Raw genomic sequence first — 23,892 nt, 5'->3', positions numbered from 1 at the left:
CCAAGGTACGGAAGGCTGAAACCCGACCACCACTGAACAAAACACACCGGCTGAAGTGTGTAGACTGGCCCGGGAAATATCCGAAGACCAAGAGGTTTTATGGGCTGATGAAATGAGAGCGAATCCTGACGGACCAGATGGACGGGCTCATGGCTGGATCAGTAAGGGGCACAGAGCTCCAGAGCTGCAGATGCTTCTAATGCCTCTATACTGAATACGAACACGTGTGTTGACGGCTGTGACCCAATCATGGCTCTGGCTGCATTAAAAAGAAGAAATACATTTTAAAGAATTCACACAAACATCATAATGATCATATTTTTATTAGATTTAAGCAGCAGAAACAAAATATACAAGAGGCAGCGTAAAACCTGGAAGCTTAAAAGGCACGATAATCTTTTATTTACAAATTGCAAATAGTCCAGTATGTAACAGTTTAAACATATCAACAGTTTCCAATGATCAATATTTACACTTTCCTTTCATTGATTACCTCTGGCACTCCGCGACCCGGCCGATGAGATTTACAAAGCAAATACTGTGGTCGTTTCTGTCGAGGCAACACGTTCACATCGCTTTAAAACACGCAGGATGATTCTGTTCCGCATAAAATAAGAATGTATCCATCACTTTCACTCAATCTTCTCTATAAAAGTAGTGAAAAATAGATCAATTATAAAATCTGGTTTCCATGGTAGCATCTGTGAGAAGCAGCGTCCGAGGAGAGGAAACCCGAACGACAGGAATGTTCTGTAACAGCAGAGACAGCGGCAAATTTGATCGGAGATCAGGGAGGAGGGTCTTGCTGGCTTTTCCAGCTCTGCTGTTCTGATCGGAGCTCGAGCGGCGAGGCAGTGAGGCTGGAAGGCAGGGAGGCAGTAAAGGCAGTGACCGGGGTCCACGCGTCTATCCGGAGATCTTCTCCTCAGCCTGCAGACACCTGAGCACGTACAAAATCACCTGGTAGCAGAAAATATACTGTTCCTAAAGAGAAACAACAAGAGGAAAAAGCATTAATTCAGTACACACACACATACACGATATGGACAAAAGTATTGGGACGCCTGCTCATTCATTCAGTTTCCCCTTTGAAATCAAGGCCATTAAAAAGAGCTATTCCTGCTTTTGTAACTGGAGTAACTGTAATCTCTACTGTCCAGAGAAGAAGAGTTTCTGCTAGATTTAGCTGTGAGCATTGCTGTGAGAATTTGATGGATTGCATTCAGAGTGGCGTTAGTGAGGTCAGGATGTTGGAGGATGATGATGATGATGATGATGATCATCATCATCATCACCACCACCCCACCTCACCATCCTCAACTCATCCCAAAAGTACTGGATGGAGCTCCACCACCATCATTTCAGAGAACACAGCTCTTCTTCCACTGCTCCACAGCTCCTCAATGCTGGGGGGCTTTATTTATACCCCTCTATAGCCCACGCCTGGCGTTAGGCAGCATGGTGCTGATAGGTTAATGATGGTTATTTGCTCCAGAGAGTCCTATTCTATTGGCAGTCAATTTTCACATCTATGTCAGCAATGGGTGCAACTTAAAGTAGATGAATGTGTTCATTAGAAGGGTGTCCACAAACATTTGGACACATTAGAAACAAAAACAATCCAAACAAAACTGGTGGCTTTAGTTAACGGGTTAACTTTCAATGGAGGTCAATGTAAAAAGATGTTATTCAAATGAAGTCATTTTGGAGCGTTTCTATTGGTCGAAATTGGACCCAATCCGTTACCTCAGTTTGCACCATGCCTTGTCTTTGAAGTCTCATGGTCCGGACGACGTCCGAGATGTCGAACTGGAAATAACGAGGGAAATAACTGATGGTCAGTTAGAGAGAAAACACACACACACACACACACACACACACACACACACACACACACACACACACACACACACACACACACCTTCAGAAAGTCCAGCCATGCTCCATATCTACATCTACACAACGTGTCCAAAAGAATACGGACACTACCTCCAGAGCTGGGTGTTTCTGTACTACTCCACTGCAGTAGGAGCCTCTACTCTTCTGGCAAGACTTTACACTAGATGTTGGAACATTGCTTTGCAGGATTTGATTGTACTCAGCCTCAAGACCCTTAAAGCAGTTTCACTCTCACTAATTAGACGGGCTGTCTGGATACTTTTAAAAGAGACATCTAAACATCTTCAGATCTTCACATCAAAGCAGCGATACTCACATCTGCATCTTTGCTGATGAGGCCGAGAACCACATCTATGCATATGAGCGTTCCTGACCGGCCAATCCCAGCGCTGCAGTGAGTAATGATGGGCCCTGATTGGTGGATGTGTCTCATATAGGAAATGAAGGTGAGGAGTTGTTCGGGCTGGGTGGGGGTTCCGTGGTCGGGCCAGCCTGTGTAGTTCAGGTGCGTCACTCTCTGGATTTCATTGGTCTGGAGGAGAAGGTGGAACATTCAACATTTTGATGGAATACATACACCACATGGACAAAAGTATTGGGACACCTGCTTATTCATTTGTTTCTTCTGAAATCAAGGGTATTAAAAGAGTTGATCCTGCTGTTGTTGGAGTAACTGTCTCTACTGTCCAGAGAAGAAGACTTTCTACTAAATTTTGGAGGAGGAGCATTGCTGTGAGGATTTGACTGCATTCAGCAACAAGAGTGTTAGTGAGGTCAGGATGTTGGATGATGATCACCACCCCACCTCACCTTATCATCCCCAACTCAACATCCCAAAAGTACTGGATGGAGCTCCACCATCATTCCAGAGAACACAGCTCTTCCACTGCTCCACAGCTCCTCAATGCTGGGGGGCTTTATACCCCTCTAGCCCACGCCTGGCATTAGGCAGCATGGAGTCAATAGGGTCATGATGTTGATCTGCTCCAGAGAGTCCTATTCTATTGGCAGCACTTCTCTACAGGGACTAGACAAGCTGTGTGTGTGTGTGCATTTACACATCTGTGTCAGCAATGGGTGCAGCTTAAAGTAGCTGAATACATTGTTTAGAAGGGGTGTCCAGAAATATTTGGACATAAAGTGCGTAAAGAGCTGCAGCTGGTATTGCAATAATGTAATGAGTGGGAGAGGGAGTCAGTCAGTGTCCTAATACTTTTTACACAGACCTGGATGTATGGCTTACCTGGATGTCCTTGACTTCGATGAGACGGATGACGAAGTTGTCCAGATGCTGGTCTTTGACTAGTGTGATCTGCAGCCTCTCGTCCACCATCTCAGCCATGCGAGGTGTGTCGGGCCAGTAGCGCTGACACTTCACCTTCCCTCCCTCCACCTCCTGGGTCATCATGGCGATTACGTTGGACTTCTGCTCCCAAACCATCTGCCAGAAGTCCCCCAGCGTGGTGGGCAGCGGCCCCTGGCAGGCGATGAAGAGGAAGTTTTCGTCCTTCACCGGCATCTTGATGAAGTTGGCGTTTATGTAGCCGCCATCTTTACCCAGAACCACTCGTGTAGTGTCAACTGGAGAGAAATCCAGGTAGAAACACATGAAACTAAACACTTAAAGCTCCTGGGAACCTAAACCTGAGCTCTCTTTCTAATCAGGCTGATCTGGCTCCTCAGGGTCCCCAGTGTAAATCTCCAACCCTACGTCTTACGAAGATCGCCCCTAACAGTGGGTCAGGTTTCCGTCAGCATACCACTGACCAATCACTAAGCTAACCTGGCCCCGCCCTCTCTTCGAATCTGAGCAACCTGGAGAGCTAAAGGCTAAAGCTAAACCTAGAGAGCCAAAGCTCAAGCTGGGATTGGGGGAGTGGCTGCCCTGCGTGTCCAGACATCCCTCACGTCCGTCGCCTCTCTGCTTCACCGGACACATCCTACCCCCTCTGACGTCATCCCACCCCTCTGACGTCATCCTACCCCCTCTGACGCCATCCTACCCCCTCTGACGTCATCCCACACCCTCTGACGTCATCCCACACCCTCTGACGTCATCCTACCCCCTCTGACGTCATCGCCATCCTACCCCCTCTGACGTCATCGCCATCCCACCCCCTCTGACGTCATCGCCATCCCACCCCCTCTGACGTCATCCCACCCCCTCTGACGTCATTGCCATCCTACCCCCTCTGACGTCATCGCCATCCTACCCCCTCTGACGCCATCGTCATCCTATCCCCTCTGACGTCATCGCCATCCTACCCCCTCTGACGTCATCGCCATCCTACCCCCTCTGACGTCATCGTCATCCTATCCCCTCTGACGTCATCGCCATCCTACCCCCTCTGACGTCATCGCCATCCTATGCTACTGGTTAGCCACCCCCTCGACTCTATTAGCTATCATGCTAATAGTTAGCCAGTCGAGCTAATCCCCCTTGGATTGGATTAGCTAGCATGCTACTGGTTAGCCACTTACAGGGCACTATGTTCTTATAGCGGTTCTTCTTCTTGTTCTCCTGCGTCTGCCCAATCAGACAGTCATCCAGAGGCTGCAAATTCTGCAGATTCTGAAAATAAAATAAATATATATAATTTTTAGCAAATATTACAATAAGTCATTACTGTCATGCAAAACCTTGTATTTTATTTGTCGTGATTTTTGTCTTTTCTTTATAATCTGAATCTGCAGTTGTTCTTTATACCGTATCAGAATTTCTTGATGAACGGACCAATAGAAACGCTCCAAAATGACCCGGAATCAAATCTGTTACACTGACTTCCACTGAAAGTTCAGTAGGATTTCTCCTCCTGCTGTAAAGCTGCTGGTTTAGAGACAGTGATGACACATGATTTCAATAGATTAATAAAGAGACGAGCAGGACAGTGGAGGCTCAGTGGTTGAAGCTCCGGGCTGTTGATAACAGGGTTGTGGGTTCGATACCCGGACAGTTGGGCCCTTAAGCAAGGCCCTTTATCCCTCTGCCCACTGCTCTGTGTGTGTGTGTGTGTGTGTGTGTGTGTGTTTACTACCACAGATGGGTCAAATGTGGAGGACACATTCGCTGTACATGTACGTGCAGTGACCGATACCTGGTCAGGTAAGGTGGTGACCTTGACCACATTCAATTTGATTGTACGTAAATTTTTATGAAACATAGGAACTTATTAGTAGAAGGGTCAAAGGCAGAAAAACTAAAAAATTATTCGTATATGTAAAATGTATTAATAATATTCATATATAAAATATATATAGTATATATCTTTAGCCCATTAGTCCAGATGATGATGATGATGGAGCTGGAGGTCATGCTATATGTGCTATAAACAAGCAACTGGCAATCAGCCAATTTATTATTATTATTATTATTTGATTTGGGCAGATTATTATTTTTTGTAATTACCTTTTACCTACATCTCAGCTGTTTATTTAATGTTAGGTTAATTTGTATTATGTTGTATTTATAACTTCAAAGTGACCATCCACCCCCTGGGATACCAAAGCAATCACCATAGAAACCACCTGTGATCTTGCAGCAACCACCTGAAATACCAGAGGTCAGAGGTCTCAGACTTTGTCCTAGGGGCAGTGGAGGCTATTGCTGACAGGGTTGTGGGTTCGATTCCCGGGCTCGACAAGCTACCACTGTTCACACTTCACCCTCTCTGCTCCCCAGGTGCTGGAGTTGGCTGCCCATTGCTCTGGGTGTGTGTGTGATCACTGCCCCTAGTTCACTAGTGATGTGTGTGTGTGTGTGTGTGTGTGTGTGTGTGTGTGTGTGTGTGTGTGTGTTCACTACCACAGATGGGTCAAATGTGGAGGTGCCATAAACAACTGTACATAGTACAGTGACAGATACGTGCACCTAGACTGTGAGCTTCTTCTTCTTCAAGAGATAAATAATGAAAAAACTGGTAAATTAAACTTTAACTGATTAAAACATGTACTGATGAATTAATTAAAAAGGAAATGTGTGTGGATGAGAGGTTCCACATACCTCAAACTCCTGAAGGGGAACCTTCTGTTCCAACAGTCCTCTCATCATCCGCACCACGGAGTTCAGCTTCGGCCCGGTGTACTGACCGTCCGGGACCACTTTCACCAGCGGCAGAGACGTCAGCTCGTCCTCAGTGATGATCGGGCCATCTGAGGATCAGAGGAGACGTTTACACAGATCCACACACAAGGTGTAATCCAAACCCTACAGAGTACAGGAGTGTATCCCCTCGCTGTGGGAATTTCAGATACTGGCCCACTGTGATCACTGAAGTGAAGTAGGACTGGCCACTACACACCAGCTGGACCAGTCCCACCATCAGTTACAGGAAGACTGCCTGAAACAAAGCTGAAGGGTTCGAGAGCAAGAAGAGACTTTTTAAAAAGGTGCTCCAGGTAAAATCCAGGTAAAATCAATTAATCTACATAAATATACATCGCCACCCTGTTTAACCCTGTTTTTATTATTTATTTATAGGAACAAATCAATTACATGGTTATAATATAGGAAAAATCATATTTAATAGTAGTAATAATAATAAAATAATAATAACTATAAATAAATATAAATAATATATTAAAATAAATATAAAATTATACAAACAAATTATATAAATGTTTTAATTAAATAGTCTTTTTAAATTAAATGTTTTATAAAAAAGGAATATAGGAGAAAATCATATTTAATAGTAGTAATAATAAATAAATATAAATTGTATATATAAAAAGAAATATAAAAATATAATAATATAAATATATTTATTAATTAAATGTTGTATAAATAAGGAACGATATAGGAGAAATTAATATTTAATAGTAATAACAACAATCAATAAATATAAATAATATATAAAAATACATACAAAAATATATACAAATATAAAAATATTTTTAAATGAAATAAAAATATATTTGTTAATTAAATGTTTTATAACAAATAAAATAAAGAATAAACATAACAATAGTAATACACAATATTATTATTAATATTATTATTATTATTAATATATTATTATTATTAATAATAATAATAATAATAATAATAATGAAGGGGGGTGGTGAGGGGTAAGACACACATGCAAGGTCATGGGGGTGACAAAATCATATAAACACTCCCACTCCCAATGCTTTATTACAAACAGCAGTTCAGAGTGAAACTCCACTCGGCTCAATAACAGTCAAAACATCCTAATATCTGCTGCATAAAGACGTACCCCGAGTGAATTTGGAGTTTATGTCGTCTATGGGGAGTTCATCACTGCCCCACGTGATCTCATCTTCATCCAGCTGCCCTGAAGACGACTGCAGAAAACTGAGGAGAGACCAACAGAAAAAGATCCTCTGCATAAACAATCAAATTTTTATTTATTTATTTGTTTATTTACCTGAACAGCCGATAAAACCGTGCTACCAGTTACTGCCAATAGCAGATAAGCATGCACCTATTGGCACCACGCTGCCTAATAATGCCAGGCGTGGGCTAACAGAGGGGGTATAATATAAAGCCCCCAGCGGTGAACTGTGGAATGATGGTGGTGGAGCTCCATCCAGTACTTTTGGACAGGATGAGTTCCTCATAATTCCTTAGCTGTGCCACAACATGCTTGGCAGATGAGCGTGATTCTGACAGGCTGAATACTTCCCAGCTACAATCCAGTGTTTAGAGAGTTTAAGTCAGGGTGGGTGTTAAAGTGATGGGTCTGCACTGAGATTTCTGAAAGCCAACCAGTCGTTGTGTCAGCCCTTAAATGAAGCTCACAGTTGGCTGGATTCCTGGTCCATGATTTCCCTCACCTGTCATTCTGTGGGTTGTCTACATTCTCCTCCTTCCAAGCTGCCTTTCTGGAGGTCTGGAGAAGCAGAGACAGAAATGGGAAGCAGGTTGGAAAACACTCTCAGCATTTACATACAGCTTCAATCAGGAGGGAGTGGTTCTGTACCTCTGGAGAGTCCTCGGGGAGAGAGGAGCCATCACAGTCTGTATCCTCAGACACATCAGCCTCCAGCCTCTTCTGCCTCTCCAGTGAGGCTGTGTCGTAGTCTACGACACACACACACACACACACACACACACACACACACACACACACACACACACACACACTTTAATAAATGACAACTTTAGCTTAACTGGTTGCCAGTTTTCAGGTTTCAGGCTGTCTACAGTTGCTATGGTGCTGCTCGGTGGTTGCTATGGTATCCCTGGTGCCTAACAGGGTGTTGCTTAGTGGTGGCTGGGCAGTAGCTATGCCATCCCAGGTCCTTGCCATGCTGTTTGGTAAACACAGATGGGTGCTATAGTCTTGCAACTGCTATGGTATTTCAGGTGGTTGCTACGATATCACAGGTGGTTTCTATGGTGATTGCTTTGGTATCCCGGGGGGTGGCTATCGGGTTGCTAAGTGCTTGCTAGATGGGTGCTGTGAAGATGCATGGTGATTGCTAAGGCATTTCAGATTGCTATGATGCTGCTAAGTGGTTGCTATGCTGTTGCTAAGTCTAGTCATTGCTATGGTATTCCAGATGGTTGCCGTGGAGCGTTCTGAATGGGAGCCTGAACTTGGTGTATACCTATAGGTGGGAGGTAAGGCAGGTTCTTGGACTGGCGAGCCTCTGGCGAACTGCACAGCTTAGTCTTCACCCCGCTGTCGTCACTCACATCTGCAGCACAGAGGGGAAGAGGACACGAGGCTGAGTCGCCGGAGGACAGGTGTGTGTTATACCCCCCGTGGTCAGTGTCAGGTGCAGGGGGGAAGGTACCTGTGTTGCCATTGCAGGTGCTGGAGTTCAGTGGCAGGAAGCCCAGGTACGTGCCGGGGGTTTGATCAGGTGGACGAGACACCACAAGTTGAACGACTCCTCTGGTCTTACGGATGGCAGTGACCGCTTTAGTGTGAGAAACACCGGTCATCAGCTCGTTATTGACCTGTAATCACACACACACACACACACACACACACACACACACACACACACACACACTTATACTTTAAAAAACACATCGTCTAGGGCTGTACTGATGACAGACATGCAGGCAGACAGACAGATTAGACAGACGATTAGATCATTAGGCATAGACAGATAGACAATAGGCTGATAGACAGACAGACATGCAGACAGATTGGAAAGAAATAGAGACAGACAGACAGATAAACAGATCATTAGGCATAGACAAACAGACAGACAGACAGAGAGAGATAGACAGACAGACAGACACACAGATCATTAGGCACAGACAGACAGACAGATCAATAAGCTGATAGACAGACAGACATGCAGACAGACTGGACAGAGATAGAGACAGACAGACAGACAGATCAAATGGCAGACAGACAGACATGCAGACAGATTGGAAAGAAATAGAGACAGACAGACAGACAGACACACAGATCATTAGGCATAGACAGACAGACAGACAGACAGACAGACAGATTAGACAGAGAGAGATAGACAGACAGACAGACAAACAGATCATTAGGCACAGACAGACAGACAGACAGATTAGACAGAGATAGAGATAGACAGACAGACAGACACACAGATCATTAGGCACAGACAGACAGACAGACAGAGAGATATAGAGATAGACAGACAGACAGACAGACACACAGATCATTAGGCACAGACAGACAGACAGACAGACAGACAGATTAGACAGAGATAGAGATAGACAGACAGACAGACACACAGATCATTAGGCACAGACAGACAGACAGACAGATTAGACAGAGATAGAGATAGACAGATGGGGCAGACAGTCAATCAGATCAATAGGCAGACAGACAGACAGACATGCAGACAGATTAGACAGAGATAGAGGCAGACAGACAGATGGGACAGACAGTCAACAGACAGACTGCAGTAGGACAGTACCGCAGGGCCCGGCTCTGACCGCGCTCATTACGGCTGACTCACTTTGAGCAGACGATCTCCAACTTGTAGCGTTCCCTCAGCGTGAGCCGTGCCCCCGGGAGTGATGGACTTCACAAAGATCCCTCTCTCTCCACCAATCACAGAGAAGCCCAGCCCCCCTGCTGGCGGCTTCTCCAACTGCAGCTGAATCATCTGCTCCTGTAGACGCAGAGAACCGAGTGAACCATGGAGAGCTGCTGCTCCCACACTTCAGACATGAACTGGAGGATCAGACAGAGCAGGCTGCAGGTCTGACTGAGCTCAGCAGTCTGTCTGATCCTTCCAGTGGTTTAAATAAAGGCGTTCATGATGGTGCTTACCTCAGGGGGACAGACGGCCTCCAGATCATGATCATTGCTATGTAGATAACCTGAAAAAGATTCGGAGAGAGAACAGGCTTTATTTCTCAAAGAACATAACATTGCATTAATGTGGGCCAATGTTTTGGACAAAAGTATTGGGACACCTCCACATTCCACCTACCAGAGCTTTTTTTTATGACCTCCCATTCTAAACCCATAGGCTGTATTAATATGAAACTGGTCCCCCTTTGCTCTCAGCTCTACCAGCAGCAGCAGGTCTGGAGCTCTGCTGCAGTTACTGAGTCAGTTGGAGGCTTTTCTGCACTCTGCTCTGAGCTCAGCACTCGGCCCTGACCCCGCTCTGTAACTTTACGTGGTCTGACAGACACTCGGTGGATACTGAGCTGCTCTCTGTGAGCTGTTCCTCCTAAACTCTTCCACTGTTCAATAATAACACCACTCACAGCTGATGGAGGAAGATCTAGGAGGGAGGAGATTTCACCAGCTGACTTGTTGTTGTTGGTGCAGCGGTGTCTCCTATTACATACAGAACCACGCTGGAGTTCAGTGAGCTCTTCAGAACCTCCCGTTCTTTCACTGATGTGTGGAAGAAAGGCAGACTGCAGGACTAGAGGCTGGAGTTTATACAGCTGTAGCTGAACGAGACTGAATCAGACACCTGAATTCAACTCGATTAAGAGGTGTCTCAATACTTTTGTCCAAATAGGGGAGTTGAGTAAGTGAATGTGAAAGTATTATATGTTATCTTCTTAGTCTCCCTTAAGATAAAGAACTGGTACTTAATGGCTGTTTTGAGTGTAGGGTAGCTTTGACTTTAGCATAGCGCCATGAAGCTAAGCTAAGCTCTAGGGTCTGTAAGAAGAGCTTCATTATTCGAAATCTCACCATTCATACTGGAGGAGTTGTTGTCTTTGGGGCTGACGTTGTTGTTCAGGATGGAGACTCGATCATGCTCGGGACACACAGGCTTCCCATCCCTGCAAAACCAGACGACATGCCACCATGACCGAACAGACTACATTTCATTTAAAGCAGTGCTGTTTGAGAACTGGTCATTTTTGCTCCTGGGCTCCCCCTACTGTTCAGGAGCGTCATTCGCTTTTACTCCACTGCAGTAAATACAAATCATACATAATAAGTATGACCGGAAGTATGTAAGCGAGTACGTAAGCAATGAAGTACGGACCGAAGAAAATAGTATGATGGGAAGTAAGGAAGGAAGTTGCAAAGGAACGGAACAGAAGGACGGAATCAGGAAAGGAAGCATGAATGGATGGATGACGAGCAAAACCAACCCAGAATTCAAAGGAGAAGATTTTTCATAAAATTAATTTTTTTGCACCTGGGCTCCCCCTACAGCTCAGGAGTGTAATTCTTTTTCTCTGATTCTTTAGATTTAAAGCGCCCCCTCATGGACAGCTGAACATGTGCATTTGTTGACAAGCTGAGAGATCCAGAGAAGCAGCATCTGAAGGTAAAGTAGCATGTGGATCCAAAACCACACCCCCTCCCAAAAAACTGCAATGGGAAGATCTGCACTGTTAAGTGTACAGCAGTAAATTGGATATTCTAAACGTATGGATATTCTATGTGAGATGTGTGTGTGTGTGTGTGTTGATATTACTGTATCTTTGTATCTGTGTGCTGGACAGTATGCTGGTCACCGGTTCACATGGGTGTAAAATTCATCCTACGGTTTCTTCCACACCATAATTCTGCAGTTTATCGCAAAAAGCTCTGAAATACATTTAGCACTGTGTTCACACGAGAAACAGTGAGGAGAGCTGTGTGTGTTCGGCCACTCCGAACACCAACAGAGCTATACTAACACCTCTCTCCACGCCTGGGCTTCTGAGCACACGAAAAAAAGCTTATAAACCCTAAAAATCAGGGTTTTAAAGATTGAAATATCTGATCTGAACCTGAAACTGTTAAACCTCAGTCATGTTCATCTCCTCCTCCTCTGCTGCGTTCTCTCTTCACTGTAGCTTCCTGTAGCTGCTGCCCAGGTCATCAGATTCAGACCCCTGACCCTGGTCTACAAAGCCAAGACTGGACCAGCCAGCCCCTCCGTACTTGATGGCGATGGTCAAAAGCTGATCTGCACTGAGAGCCCTTCCAGCTTCAAGTACGGCTCGGCTCGACCCGCCATCCTTTAAGATCCAGGAAGACGAGCGTCCAGACTTTTTACTTCTCAAACTCTCTGGATAAGAGAATCAGTGTGTGTGTGTGTGTGTGTGTGTGTGTGTGTGTACGGACCTGGTGGCCTTCAGTGTGAGCTCCCTCAGTGAAAGCTCCAGCAGTCTGTGGCTCTCGCTGAGGGTCAGGTCCTGAGTGGGAGCTCCGTTGATGTAGTGGATGAGGTCCAGCTGTTTGAGGCTTCCCTCCGAGGCCGCTGCTGAACCCGGGACGATGTCCTTCACATACAGCACACCCAGATCACTGTCCCGGCCTCCGTCCAGCACCAAGCCTGCGCAGGAGAAAGGGATGTAGATCCAGTCCGTTCTCTCTCTCTCTCTCCCCCTCTGTCTCTCTCTCTCTCTCCCCCTCTGTCTCTCTCGCTCTCTACCTACCTACCCCTCTCTCTCTCTCTCTACCTACCTACCCCTCTCTCTCTCTCTTTCTTTTTCTACCTCTCTCTCTCTCTCTCTTCCTCTGTCTCTCTCTACCTACCCCCCTCTCTCTCTCTCTGTACATAACTCTCTATCTCGGCTCTGTTTCCTGTTCGTGTGAAAGGTGTGTTTTGTTTACACTGATTGCGATCTCTGTATATCCAGCAAAGAAATGCAGTTACACACACACACACACACACACACACACACACACACACACACACACACACACACACATTCTCCCAGTCCTGACTGAGCTCAACACTGGCTGAAGAGACTCACCCCAATGAGTGCGCTAATCTACTTACCCAGAGAATCACTGGGACACTGGAAGGTGATGTCAGGAAGAAGGTGGGCCTCTATTGGTGGCTTAGGCGGTTCTAATACACGGCCCACCACCAGATCCACCACTCTGGGAGCAGCTCGGACAAGGTTGACCACCTCTGTGTGGGTCATACCGGAGACATCGGTGTTATTCACCTGCAGAAACAGAGAAACACACAGAAAGGCTTTGATATATATATATATATAAATTACATATATATATATATAAATAATCCGATCCAGTAAAACTAATCCAGAATCCGACAGAAAAGATCAGATCTCAGAGGGCAGATAAATCAACAAATTAAAACACATGTTAAAAAATAGACTGTATTGGTTCAAATCCCATATTTATTTTTGATATTTTTTTCGGATTCCCCGAACTGAATGTGAACATAGCAAAATAATAAATACGCAGTGGTATATTGTTTTTAGAGTTTTAAAACCAATCAATCAATCAATTAATGGAGAAAATAAGCAGCAGATTCGTCCATAATGAAAAAAATTATAATTACCTGTACCTCACATGGAGCTTTATACATTGTTTTAACTATAGTAAATATTTTGTTCAACCCAAAAAACACCTGTTTTTATTCCTTAAAGGGTCAGTGTATAACAACAACAACAATAATAGTAATAATAATTTTATATTATACACACACAAAATATATAATAATGTTTATAATAATTATAAGAATAATAAGAATAGTAACAATAATAATAGTTATTATTATATTAATAACCACAACAGCAATAATAATAATAATAATAATAATAATAATAGGAATAATCATATTTGTTGTTTTCATTGCATTTTTGTAATTATGTTTAAAATACATTGTTTTAACTACAGTAAAAATGTTGTTCAACCAAAATATAAAAAAAAAACCATTCTATTTTTTAAAGGGTCAGTGTATAATAATAATACTAAATAATAATAATGATAATAATAATACTAAATAATAATAACTAATACTAAATAATAATAATTATAATTGTTATTATATATATTAATAATTATAATGTTATTATAATAATAATAACAGCAGCAGCATACAGTAAGAATAGTGAAATTCTGTAAAACTGATCTTTTCATACCATTAAACTCTCATACTGTTGCAACCCTGACTAGGGGTTTAAAGAACACTTCACGTGATCCCACAATGCACTCTGTTCACCGTCTGCGTTTACACTGAATCCCTGTGTTCAGAGACCGCTTACCATGATCATGCGATCTCCAGGCCGCAGTCTGCCGTCTCCTTTAGCGGGGTCCTGGATGATGTCATGGATGTAGCAGTTGTGGTCATTTCCCTTCGTCAGAGTGAACCCCAAACTTCCTTTATCCGACTTCACCAGAGACACCTTCAGCTCCACCTCCTACAACAAAACAGCAGCATTTCATACCCCTCAGCCTCCTCAGGCAGCACTGTAAACTCCAGTGAGGGAGTGTCTCCCCAGACTTACAGGCAGGTAGTCGTCCATTTCTGGATTGTGCTCAGCCACGTTGATGGGCGTGGGAAGCGGAGGGGGCAGGGGGTCTGGACTGGGGTTCAGAACTGCTCCTCCAGACAGAGCTGGGGAAGACTTCAGCTCCGAGAGAAGAGGAGACAAGGAGGCAGACCTAGAAGACGGTGGAGAAGAAGAGGAGATGTCTTTTGGCTTTAATAAATCAGATAAACCATATTTCTACAGATCAGCCAGAACATTAGGACCTGCGTGGGTCACCCTTTGGGCCACCACGACAGATCTGAGCGTTCAAGGTATGGACTCCACAAGACCTCTGAAGGGGTCCTGTGGTATCTGGCACCAAGAAGTCCTGCAAGTTGTGAGGTGGGCGGGGCCTACATGAGCATCAATGACCCTTGGGCACCCATGACCCTGGTTGTCTCTCCTTGGAGCACTTTTGGTAGGTACTGACCACTGCACACCGGGAGGAAACACCCCACAAGACCTGCCTGATGTTTTGGAGATGTTCTGACCTGGTCATTGTCTAGAACATCACAGTTGTAGGTAGATTTGGCTTGCAGGGTAGAGCTTGGAGTATTGTACTACTGACCATCTGACCACCTATATTTTAACCTCAAGTTAAGATGATGACCAGATGACCTTGGATCAGGAGAGGTGGTCCTTATTTGCCATAGACATCTGACTTACTAGTGAAGTAGGGGCAGTGAGCACACACACCCCAGCGCGGTGGGCAGCCAACTCCAGAGCCCGGGGAGCAGAGAGGTTGAAGAGCCCGGGTATCGAACCCATAACCCTGTGATCAACAGCCCGGAGCTCTAACCGCTCTCCTGGGTGCGGACCTCTATAGTGTATTTGTGAGGAGTGTGAAAACGCCCTTCATCAAATCAAAGCGCTCCAAAGACTCCTCTATTCATTCACCTGTTGCTGTTCGCTGTCCTGCTAGCAGACTGGCTGGCGGAGTAGTAAGCAGAGCGAACCGAGTCGTCCAGATCACAGGGCCCGTCGAACTGCCCGGGTCTGCTGGGGGTTTGGTAGATGCTGTGGTCCCAGTTCATGCTGGCCTGCTCCAGGCTTGCTGGGCTGAAGGCCTCTTCCACCTCCTCATCGTCATCATCATCAGTACTGTCGCTGTAGCTGTCCCTGCGGCTGGGCGACTTCATCAGCAGCCTCTCCAGGACCTGCTCCACAGGGCCCAGCGTGCTCTCTGCTGGGGGAGGAGAGGCTGTGCTGGGGGCAGGCTTCGGCTTCGGCGGGGGTTCTTTCCGGGGAGATGCCATGGGGGTCTGAGGGGAGTAGGCAGGAGATATGGTCAAAACGCAGCTATATCCCATCTGTGCCAGTTAAAACACACACACTCACACACACACACTCACACAGAGCAGTAGGCAGCCAATTCTAGCTCCCCAGGGAGCAGAGAGAGGGTGAAGGGTCTTGCTTAAGGGCCCAAACAGTGGCAGCTTGCGAGCCCTGGTATTGAACCCACAACCCTGTTATCAACAACCCGGAGCTCTAACCCGCTGAGCCACCACTGACCCATTAGGCAATTTTTCTTCATGCCTACCTGGCTAGAGGAATCCATCTTGGGTAGAACTCCTGCTTCAGGCCTGCAGAGCAGCAGCTTGACCTCTTGACCCGTCCCTCGCAACGCCGAGATCACCTCCTACAAAACAGGAGAACACCCGTCAGGTTAGCACACGGTTCCTGAGGCAGCAGGGACTACACCACCGGGCCTGTAGATTCAAACGTTCTATTCACAGTAAAGACCGGCATATTCAATTCAGACATTATTATTATTATTATTAAAAATGTAGACATTATTATTATTTAAAAGGTAGACATTATTATTATTATTTTATTGTATTCATATTTTATTTAATATTTTAAAACATTATTTAATTCTTATTTATTCATGCTGCTCCACTCCTTTCATATTGTGACCATATTGCTGCTACTTATATATATAATAATATAATATATATTTTAATTTATCTACATTTCCCACTTTTCCTTATGTCTACCCTTTTTATATTCTATTATTTTATTTATTTAATAACTGAAATATTGATATAATTAATATATAAATAATTATATATATATAAATATAATTATGGTTCCACCCCATATACCACATGTGATGCAAATGACAATAAAGTCTCCTTTATCCTTTATATAATAGAAAATGTTATGCACTTTTTAACTGTTCCAGTTAAAAATGAATAATTTATTATATAACTACAATACAAAACCAGTACAGTTGTTAAATTAATGTTATAGTGAGTGTATATATCTATATAGCAGTTATGTGTATGCATGCGTATATAGTCCACTGGCTGTTTTTGCTGGATCATCATCATATCGGTCTTGTGTGTGTGTGTATATATATATATATATATATATATATAATGTAGACATATACGTTATAGTTGATCTAATTACACATAATTAGTAGGATTTTGTTATGTAATATATAAACTGTAGTATATGTTTAACTTCACTGCTTCAATATGTAATTAATTTGATTTAATTTTTTTATATCTTCACTAATCTGTGGGGAGATTGAATATTTAACAAAGACCAGAAGAGGACCAGAAGGCGTGGCTTCATTTTGTCCCCCTCAGACAGCTGACAAAGCATATTTAGCACTGGTCTCAGTATCGAGCATCATAGTACTATACATCCAAATTACAATTATTATCATAACAACTGACGCTGAAACGTCACTCAGCTGAAAGACTTCTGCATGGAGGAGTGGGAAACACTTCTCCCAGTTGAAGTCAGAGACTATTAGCTCAGTATAGGAAACGTCTAACTAAGGTTATCTCAGCCAAGGGAGGGAAATACCAGCTATCACATTTTAAGAATTACATTTCTTCAGTTGAATTGGTTGAGTTATATTACCGCCAGTCTCCTAATATTGTTTAAATGAAGATCAAAATTACAATTATTGTCATAAATAATGGATTTAAAAAAAATAAATGTAAATCCATGTTTTCTTTTTGCCATATTTTGAATCTGGCATATACTTTACATAGACTTCCACTATAAATAAACAATATAAACATGTTACACACATAAGCTCCCCTTGCGTGTTTAAGGTGGTAGTAACTTCAGGTATTAGCCTGATCATCCTCATGCAGCGCCATCTGCTGGACCCAGAACTTACTTCCAGCTTAAACAGGCAGGGTGCTGCAGCTCTGGTTTAAGACCTAGCGTAAGACGGTAAGCACCGATATGGATCTTAGTAAGTAAGTAAGCCTTCAGGCTCAGTTTGTCTGTTTTGGGGGCATAACGTACATGCTGAGAGAGCCCTTTGAGTGACGTCTGGTTCACACGCAGGATGACGTCGCCCACTTGGATGAGGCCGCTCTCGGCCGCCGGTTGCCCTGGAAACAGCTTCTTGACTCGAACCATGCTGGTGCAGAGTGGCTCGTCTGGAACGTTCTCCTCCCGGCTGAAGCTGAACCCGAGGCCGGAGGTGTTTTTCAGCAAGCCCACCTCAAACACATTATCTGTGGAGGAAGGAGAGAGAGTGTTCATGGTGAGTGTGTGTGATGGCTGAGGTGTGTGTAGACGTCCCAGAATTCACTACTGTATTATTTAAATCTCCTCTTGGTGGCGCAATAGAGCACTGTTTTAAAGCAGATCAACATCAGCTCACAGTGAGAGCTAGCCAGGCTAAAGTAGTACAGCCTCCAAACGTGGTGGAGGTAGTTTCACACACTGCTACCGTAACTAAGAGACACCGTCTCGTCTGAAGTTCTGAATCCGAGCAGACTAACAGACTCACCCGGTGTGATGAAGCTGTATTCTTGCTGGGGTTTGTTCTTACTGGACTCCTCCAGAGCTGCTGCAGATTTGGAGGCTCTGAGGTTTGAAGTGACCTGAGGGGTCAGAGGAGCATGCACCCTGTCCACTGGCAGCTGCCCCCTCTCCAGCAACAGGTTCACCACCTTGAAAAGAAAGTCATCATTCATTGTCTTCATTGTGGGAGTCGCACTACAGGCCCAAAAGTATCCATACACCCTCTCTCTAATCAGCTGCTTTAAGGTGCACCCGTTGCTGACGCGGGTGTTCAAAAAGCACCATGCCCAAGCACTGAGCTGTGGGGCTCTCTGATGATGGAGCTCCAATTTGGGATGAATTGGAGTAATAGAACTAATCACCCAGAACCTGACCTGATGACTCATTGCCAAATAAAGGGCGATTCCGTATTTTACGGGACGGGTGGCAACCTTAGTCACTCACTTTCACTTTTTTTTTGTAGTTGTGTAATGTGACATAACCCAAAATAATAAAATAAATAAATAATAAAAATAAAAAAATTAAAGTGAGTGTCTAGGGTTGCCACCCGTCCCGTAAAATACGGAATCGCCCTTTATTTGGCAATTAAATGTTGCGATTTGTTCCGTATTTCCATAAATGTCAGTCACACATAGATCAGCACTAAATCTAACAATAATGATCAGAATAAAATAATAATAAATAAATACATAAACACATTTGTGAAGAGAAAATGTTTATTCTCTAATAAATAAATGTAATTAATATATATATATATATATATATATATAATTATACATTAAAAACCTTTGTAGATCTTTGTGTATTTAGTGTCAAAAGTTCTGTTTTTTCCTCTTCAAGTAACTGTCAAAATGGTCAATGGTCAAAAGCCGATCTGCACCAAGAGCCCTTCCAGCTTTAAGTACAGCTCGGCTCGACCCGCCATCCTTTAAGATCCACGGAAGACGAGCGTCCAGACTTTTTACTGTCCTGCACCGAAGTGGTGAAACGAACTTCCCCTGGGTGTCTGAACAGCAGAGTCCAACACTCACTGTCCTCAAACCCAGACTGAAGACCCTCCTCTTCTGAGAGGACTTGGGTGAAGAGTAGAGTATTATGGTCTGCATACTGACTTGTGTTTAGTAGAGTCTAAGATTAGAGGATCTGAATTTTAGTCTATTTAAACTAGCTGAGGTTCTTCTTCAGTAAACAGTGAAGCTCTTCTGTAAGAACTCTGGAGAAGAGCGTCTGCTAAATGCTGGAAATGTAAATGTCCCCAGCGTTCAAAGAGAGCCTCTAGAGTTATGCACATAAAAAGTTACATTAAATTCTCAGTTTATTTAGTTTATATTTTAAAAGTTCAGTATTGCACACTCCACACAAACAGGAGTCTGGGCCTGTGGTGGTCATGGCCCAGAGGAGCCGTGGTGGGCGTCCCTTATTTTTATTTCTGAAAGGTGGCAACCAGTAGAGTAGAGGCAGTTATTACAGCAAAGACCTACAAACTCTCTTTTAACCCCCCTGCTTTCATAAGGAACCTATGAGGAGGGGCAGGTGTCCGCATACTTTTGGACATGAAGCGTGTTAAGTCATTCGCCGGTTGTGAATGTGAGCCCTGAGTGCAGAACAGCAGCAATGTTGATGTAACTGGTTCTCTGACCTGTCCGGTCTCCTTCAGAACGTCCACAGCCTGCTTATGCGTGGCCCCCTCCAGACTCTTCCCGTTCACAACCACCACGCGGTCCCCTGGGGTACACACACGGGTCAGTACACTGCTCTCACCTCGCACTCTTCAATCAATTTAAATAAGAATACCGTCACGGTCAGGACAAAACATCGTATCTCCAAAACTGCTTTCAACGGAAGTCAAATGCACAAAGATTTTATTCCAATTCATTTTGGAGCATTTCTATTGGTCAGCATGGAAGTCTGAAAAGAGCCCAAAAAAACTGTGGGTTTCCATTATGCAAAAAAGTGAAAAACAACAAAAATGGAGATACAAGGTTTTCTGTGACTGTGATACGATACTAAATATGCAAATTCTACTAATTATACAGAAATGACTGGTTTCTGTAGGACACTACTACAGATACTAGCCCTGAGTTCTGAACCCCTGTCCCAGGTACTCTATACCATAGGAGTGTAGCTACTGGGGGGGCTGGGGGTGACCACAATCTCCCACCTGGAGGCGTTTTAAGCTCCAGATCTCATCAGAACAGATAAAGCAGCTGAACATAAATCCAGTAAAAAGGAGAAACAAGAGCTTCTCATTCTGAAGAAAGAAAGTAGTGAGATCTTGTGGGTGAGCTAGTCTGAAGAACAGAGCTCGGTTCCTCCAGGGTTCTCCTGGACACCCCCCAGTCCAGCCCTGGTGAGGCTACACCACTGTCCATACAATCACTGTACGCTCTCAAACACCCACCGGGTCAGCCGGGCAGAGCAGGCGATTCTTCATGCTTTTCACTCCACCTATTAATTACATTTAATTTCCTACATATCAATCAATTTTCTTCCCATACTGACCTTTCTTGATCCTTCCGTCCAGATCGGCCGCTCCTTTGGGAAGGACTGCCTTCACGTATATCCCACCGTGCCTCACTGTGGTGTTGGAGCCGCCCTGCACCATGCAACACAGCCGTTAGCGGGACCCCACCATGGAGGAATTATGGGTATTTTCGTTGTTTGCTGTGTTAGAGGATCTTATCTGGGCTGTTTATATTGTGCTGGGTTTGCAGGAAAAGGTGAGGTTAAGATTATGTAAAAATTCAGAAAATGGGATTAAGACAGGAATTAAGCTTAGTCTGGGACTAAACTGCACTGCTTTAGAGCTGGAAGGAAGGTATAGAGTATAGTCTATGAATAGGCTTAATCCCTGTCTGGGAACCTCTGGGTTCTGAGTGTTCCAAGCTTACAGAGCGAACCCTTCTGGGTAGTACCTGTACTAACTCCCAGCTCACTGGTTTGGACAGCGGTGAGAAATTTAGCATGTTAGTTCTTTTCTGCAGGAATATTCTAGAAAGATATGATCTCGAAAATGCATTCTTATAAAAGGTGAGGCGAGGCAGCATGCATGCAAAAACACTCTGAAGGAGGAAACGAGCTAAATCCCACTCCAGCAAGCTGAGGAGGCAGGCATTAAGCAGAGTAATCTCTCATATACAGTAAAATACAGTGCAGACCAGCATTTCCCTGAGGTGGTCCTGGAGGGACCCTGCTCTGCACACAGTAACCCTGGTGAAGGGTTTTAATGGCCTGATGAGCCGTTTCAGATTCAGGATTAGGGAAACACTGGTGTAAACTGTTGGATGTGGGCTCTGAGCCTCCTCCGGGTCGACTGCAGACCTCAGTTCCAGTCCCTATCTGACGTTCGGGCGGTCACCATTACTCCACTGCTCTTATTAAAGCTGACGTTCTTAATGGTTCAGCAGTGGCTGATCAGTTGTTATGATGCACACTGACATTTACTCACAGTGTATTATTATTTATATAGGAGCATTTTTATTGGTCCATTCATCATTTCAAGATGCAAGATTAAGAAGAACTGCAAAATGTCAAAAAGGTGGATATTTTAATTTTTAAATTTTCTTTCAATTTATTAGTTTTCACATAATGTGAATCTAGAGCTGGGCGATATGGCAATATTTTATCGTATCGTGATAAATTGTGTTATCGTGGTACAAAATATGCTTTTATGAGTGTATGGTGAATAACATCAAAGAGCACTGATTAACTGCATATTTCATTACAGAGAGTGTCCTCAGTCTCATTTAATTTAATGTAGTGCAGCACATTTTAATCAGTATGGTTTTAAAAAAGTGTGATACATTTTGTATATCATATAAAAATGTCTTTAAATATTGTGATATATTTTTTTTCCATATCACCCAGCTCTATGGGAATCTGACAGTTGTTCTTTGTATGGATGAATTGACCAATAGAAATGCTCCAAAATGATGTTTTGAAAGTATGTCTGTACGAAGGTATGATATCATGACATTAATACATCCAGTTGTGTGTGTGTGTGTGTGTGTGTGTGTGTGTGTGTGTATATATATATATGAAAAATGTGAATCCTGCCATTTTTGATATTGTATTTGAATTTCATGATGAATGGACTAATAGAAATGCTCCAAAATGACTTAGAATCAAATATATTTTACATTTACTTCCATTGAAAGTTGTTTTCCCTCCTCTGTAAAGTTGTTGTTTTGGAGCTACCAGGTTTTTGCAGGACAGTGACGATATATTAGAGCACTGTGGGCAGATCTACTCTAAATTCATAGCCGTTTTAGCTTCTGTTCTTACGGCCTGATTGTCCAGCTGTGGTCAGCACTATTCACTACTATCCTACTGCATCACTCTGATGTTAAAGGTAAGTGTTATTATTTTTATTGTAGTGTGTGAGTGTTATTTTAACCACGGCGGCGCTGAGCGCTCAGACTCTCCTGCTCAGTCTGTAATACAGTCGTACAGTTAACCAGCAGAGACTTGTAGACTGGCTCGGTCCATCATTTAGGGAAACGAATGACTGATTGATCGATGCTGCTGTTTTAATTCTGGTGATGCTGCAACCAAACATCTGTATGTATAAATTAATTAATAAATTAAATCAGCGGATCATCAATTTTCCAATTATTAACAGCTTTTTTTGTAGTTATTAAAATAATTATTAGAATCATTTCTAACTTGTATTAAAGCCCATGTATGTATGTATGTGGTTGGTTGGTGTGGCGTGACAGATCACACTACTACCGGACAGTGAGCAATCACACCCTGTGGGAGACTGGGGTTCGATTCCTGGTCTGGGTGGCTGTGGGTGCTGCGCTACAAGGGCAAGACTCCTTGGGCAAGAATCCTAACATTACATTGGCCCACCTCTGTAATACGAGCAACAGGTGTGTTTATTGCTTGATGGATGGATTGTTATTTTAATTATAAAGAATATAATCAATTAATAAACAATTATTTACAGCAGCTTTTGGGGAGTCTTGCCCAAGGACTCTTATTGGTGTAGCACAATGGTAGTGGTGTTATCTGTTGCACAACACCAACCACCAATTACTACTAGAATCAATAGCGACAGCCCTATCAGACATATATCGGCGCTTAGGCTTGTAACTGAACTCTGTGAGTGGTCAGATCTCCTGGAGGATGGACGGACAGCCCAGTCCAGTGCTGTAATGGTACCTACTGTGCTTCCATTTTAGTGGAGAAGGTCAATTGGAAAATGCTGTAAAATTCTGCATGCAAAGAGAGGCAAATCTACTTTCCCCAAAACTGAAGCCAAGCGAGGAGCTTTCAAAAAGCAGCACAGGCTACAGGGAGGGAACACACAACACCCAAACACACACAGAGCAACGAGTAAAGAGGAGGAGGGGGAAAAATAAAGAGAGTGAGAAAACCTTTCCGAACAGTACCGTGACACTAATGCCCAGACTGCTGTCTATTTTTGACAGCTCAACGTCAAATAGATCTCCAGGTTGGAGACTATTGACCTCTGGGTCACTACCAGTTAAGGAGTCCGCGACAGAGTTGGGCGATATCTCCTGCAAACAGAGAAAAGCGGCGTAAATAAA

General features: G+C 43.7%; 1 protein-coding gene across 2 annotated transcripts in view; it reads right to left on the bottom strand.

Annotated features, from left to right (window-relative positions):
* Positions 1 to 304: 304 nt before the first annotated feature.
* ptpn13 (protein tyrosine phosphatase non-receptor type 13) overlaps positions 305 to 23,892 on the bottom strand; it is a 115,077-nt gene continuing 91,489 nt past the window's right edge. The window contains exons 25-49 of one of the 2 annotated variants that reach the window (XM_072661298.1): positions 23,734 to 23,862; positions 20,840 to 20,933; positions 19,977 to 20,062; positions 18,324 to 18,486; positions 17,831 to 18,045; positions 16,098 to 16,196; positions 15,455 to 15,819; positions 14,534 to 14,690; positions 14,291 to 14,446; positions 13,054 to 13,225; positions 12,393 to 12,603; positions 11,019 to 11,110; positions 10,131 to 10,180; positions 9,814 to 9,969; positions 8,659 to 8,824; positions 8,470 to 8,559; positions 7,839 to 7,939; positions 7,693 to 7,748; positions 7,113 to 7,210; positions 5,900 to 6,048; positions 4,381 to 4,471; positions 3,143 to 3,480; positions 2,216 to 2,431; positions 1,747 to 1,809; positions 305 to 984 (exon numbers count right to left, since the gene is read on the bottom strand). In XM_072661298.1, coding sequence (XP_072517399.1) covers positions 907 to 984; positions 1,747 to 1,809; positions 2,216 to 2,431; positions 3,143 to 3,480; positions 4,381 to 4,471; positions 5,900 to 6,048; positions 7,113 to 7,210; positions 7,693 to 7,748; positions 7,839 to 7,939; positions 8,470 to 8,559; positions 8,659 to 8,824; positions 9,814 to 9,969; positions 10,131 to 10,180; positions 11,019 to 11,110; positions 12,393 to 12,603; positions 13,054 to 13,225; positions 14,291 to 14,446; positions 14,534 to 14,690; positions 15,455 to 15,819; positions 16,098 to 16,196; positions 17,831 to 18,045; positions 18,324 to 18,486; positions 19,977 to 20,062; positions 20,840 to 20,933; positions 23,734 to 23,862 — 3,591 coding nt within the window. In that variant the 3' untranslated portion in view covers positions 305 to 906. The remainder of the gene's footprint in view (positions 985 to 1,746; positions 1,810 to 2,215; positions 2,432 to 3,142; positions 3,481 to 4,380; positions 4,472 to 5,899; positions 6,049 to 7,112; positions 7,211 to 7,692; positions 7,749 to 7,838; positions 7,940 to 8,469; positions 8,560 to 8,658; positions 8,825 to 9,813; positions 9,970 to 10,130; positions 10,181 to 11,018; positions 11,111 to 12,392; positions 12,604 to 13,053; positions 13,226 to 14,290; positions 14,447 to 14,533; positions 14,691 to 15,454; positions 15,820 to 16,097; positions 16,197 to 17,830; positions 18,046 to 18,323; positions 18,487 to 19,976; positions 20,063 to 20,839; positions 20,934 to 23,733; positions 23,863 to 23,892) is intronic. The other variant, XM_072661299.1, reaches the window with a different exon arrangement.

This window comes from Salminus brasiliensis, chromosome 18 (assembly GCF_030463535.1).
Source record: "Salminus brasiliensis chromosome 18, fSalBra1.hap2, whole genome shotgun sequence".
NCBI lineage: Eukaryota > Metazoa > Chordata > Actinopteri > Characiformes > Bryconidae > Salminus > Salminus brasiliensis.
This window is presented reverse-complemented; position numbering and strand designations above follow the sequence as displayed.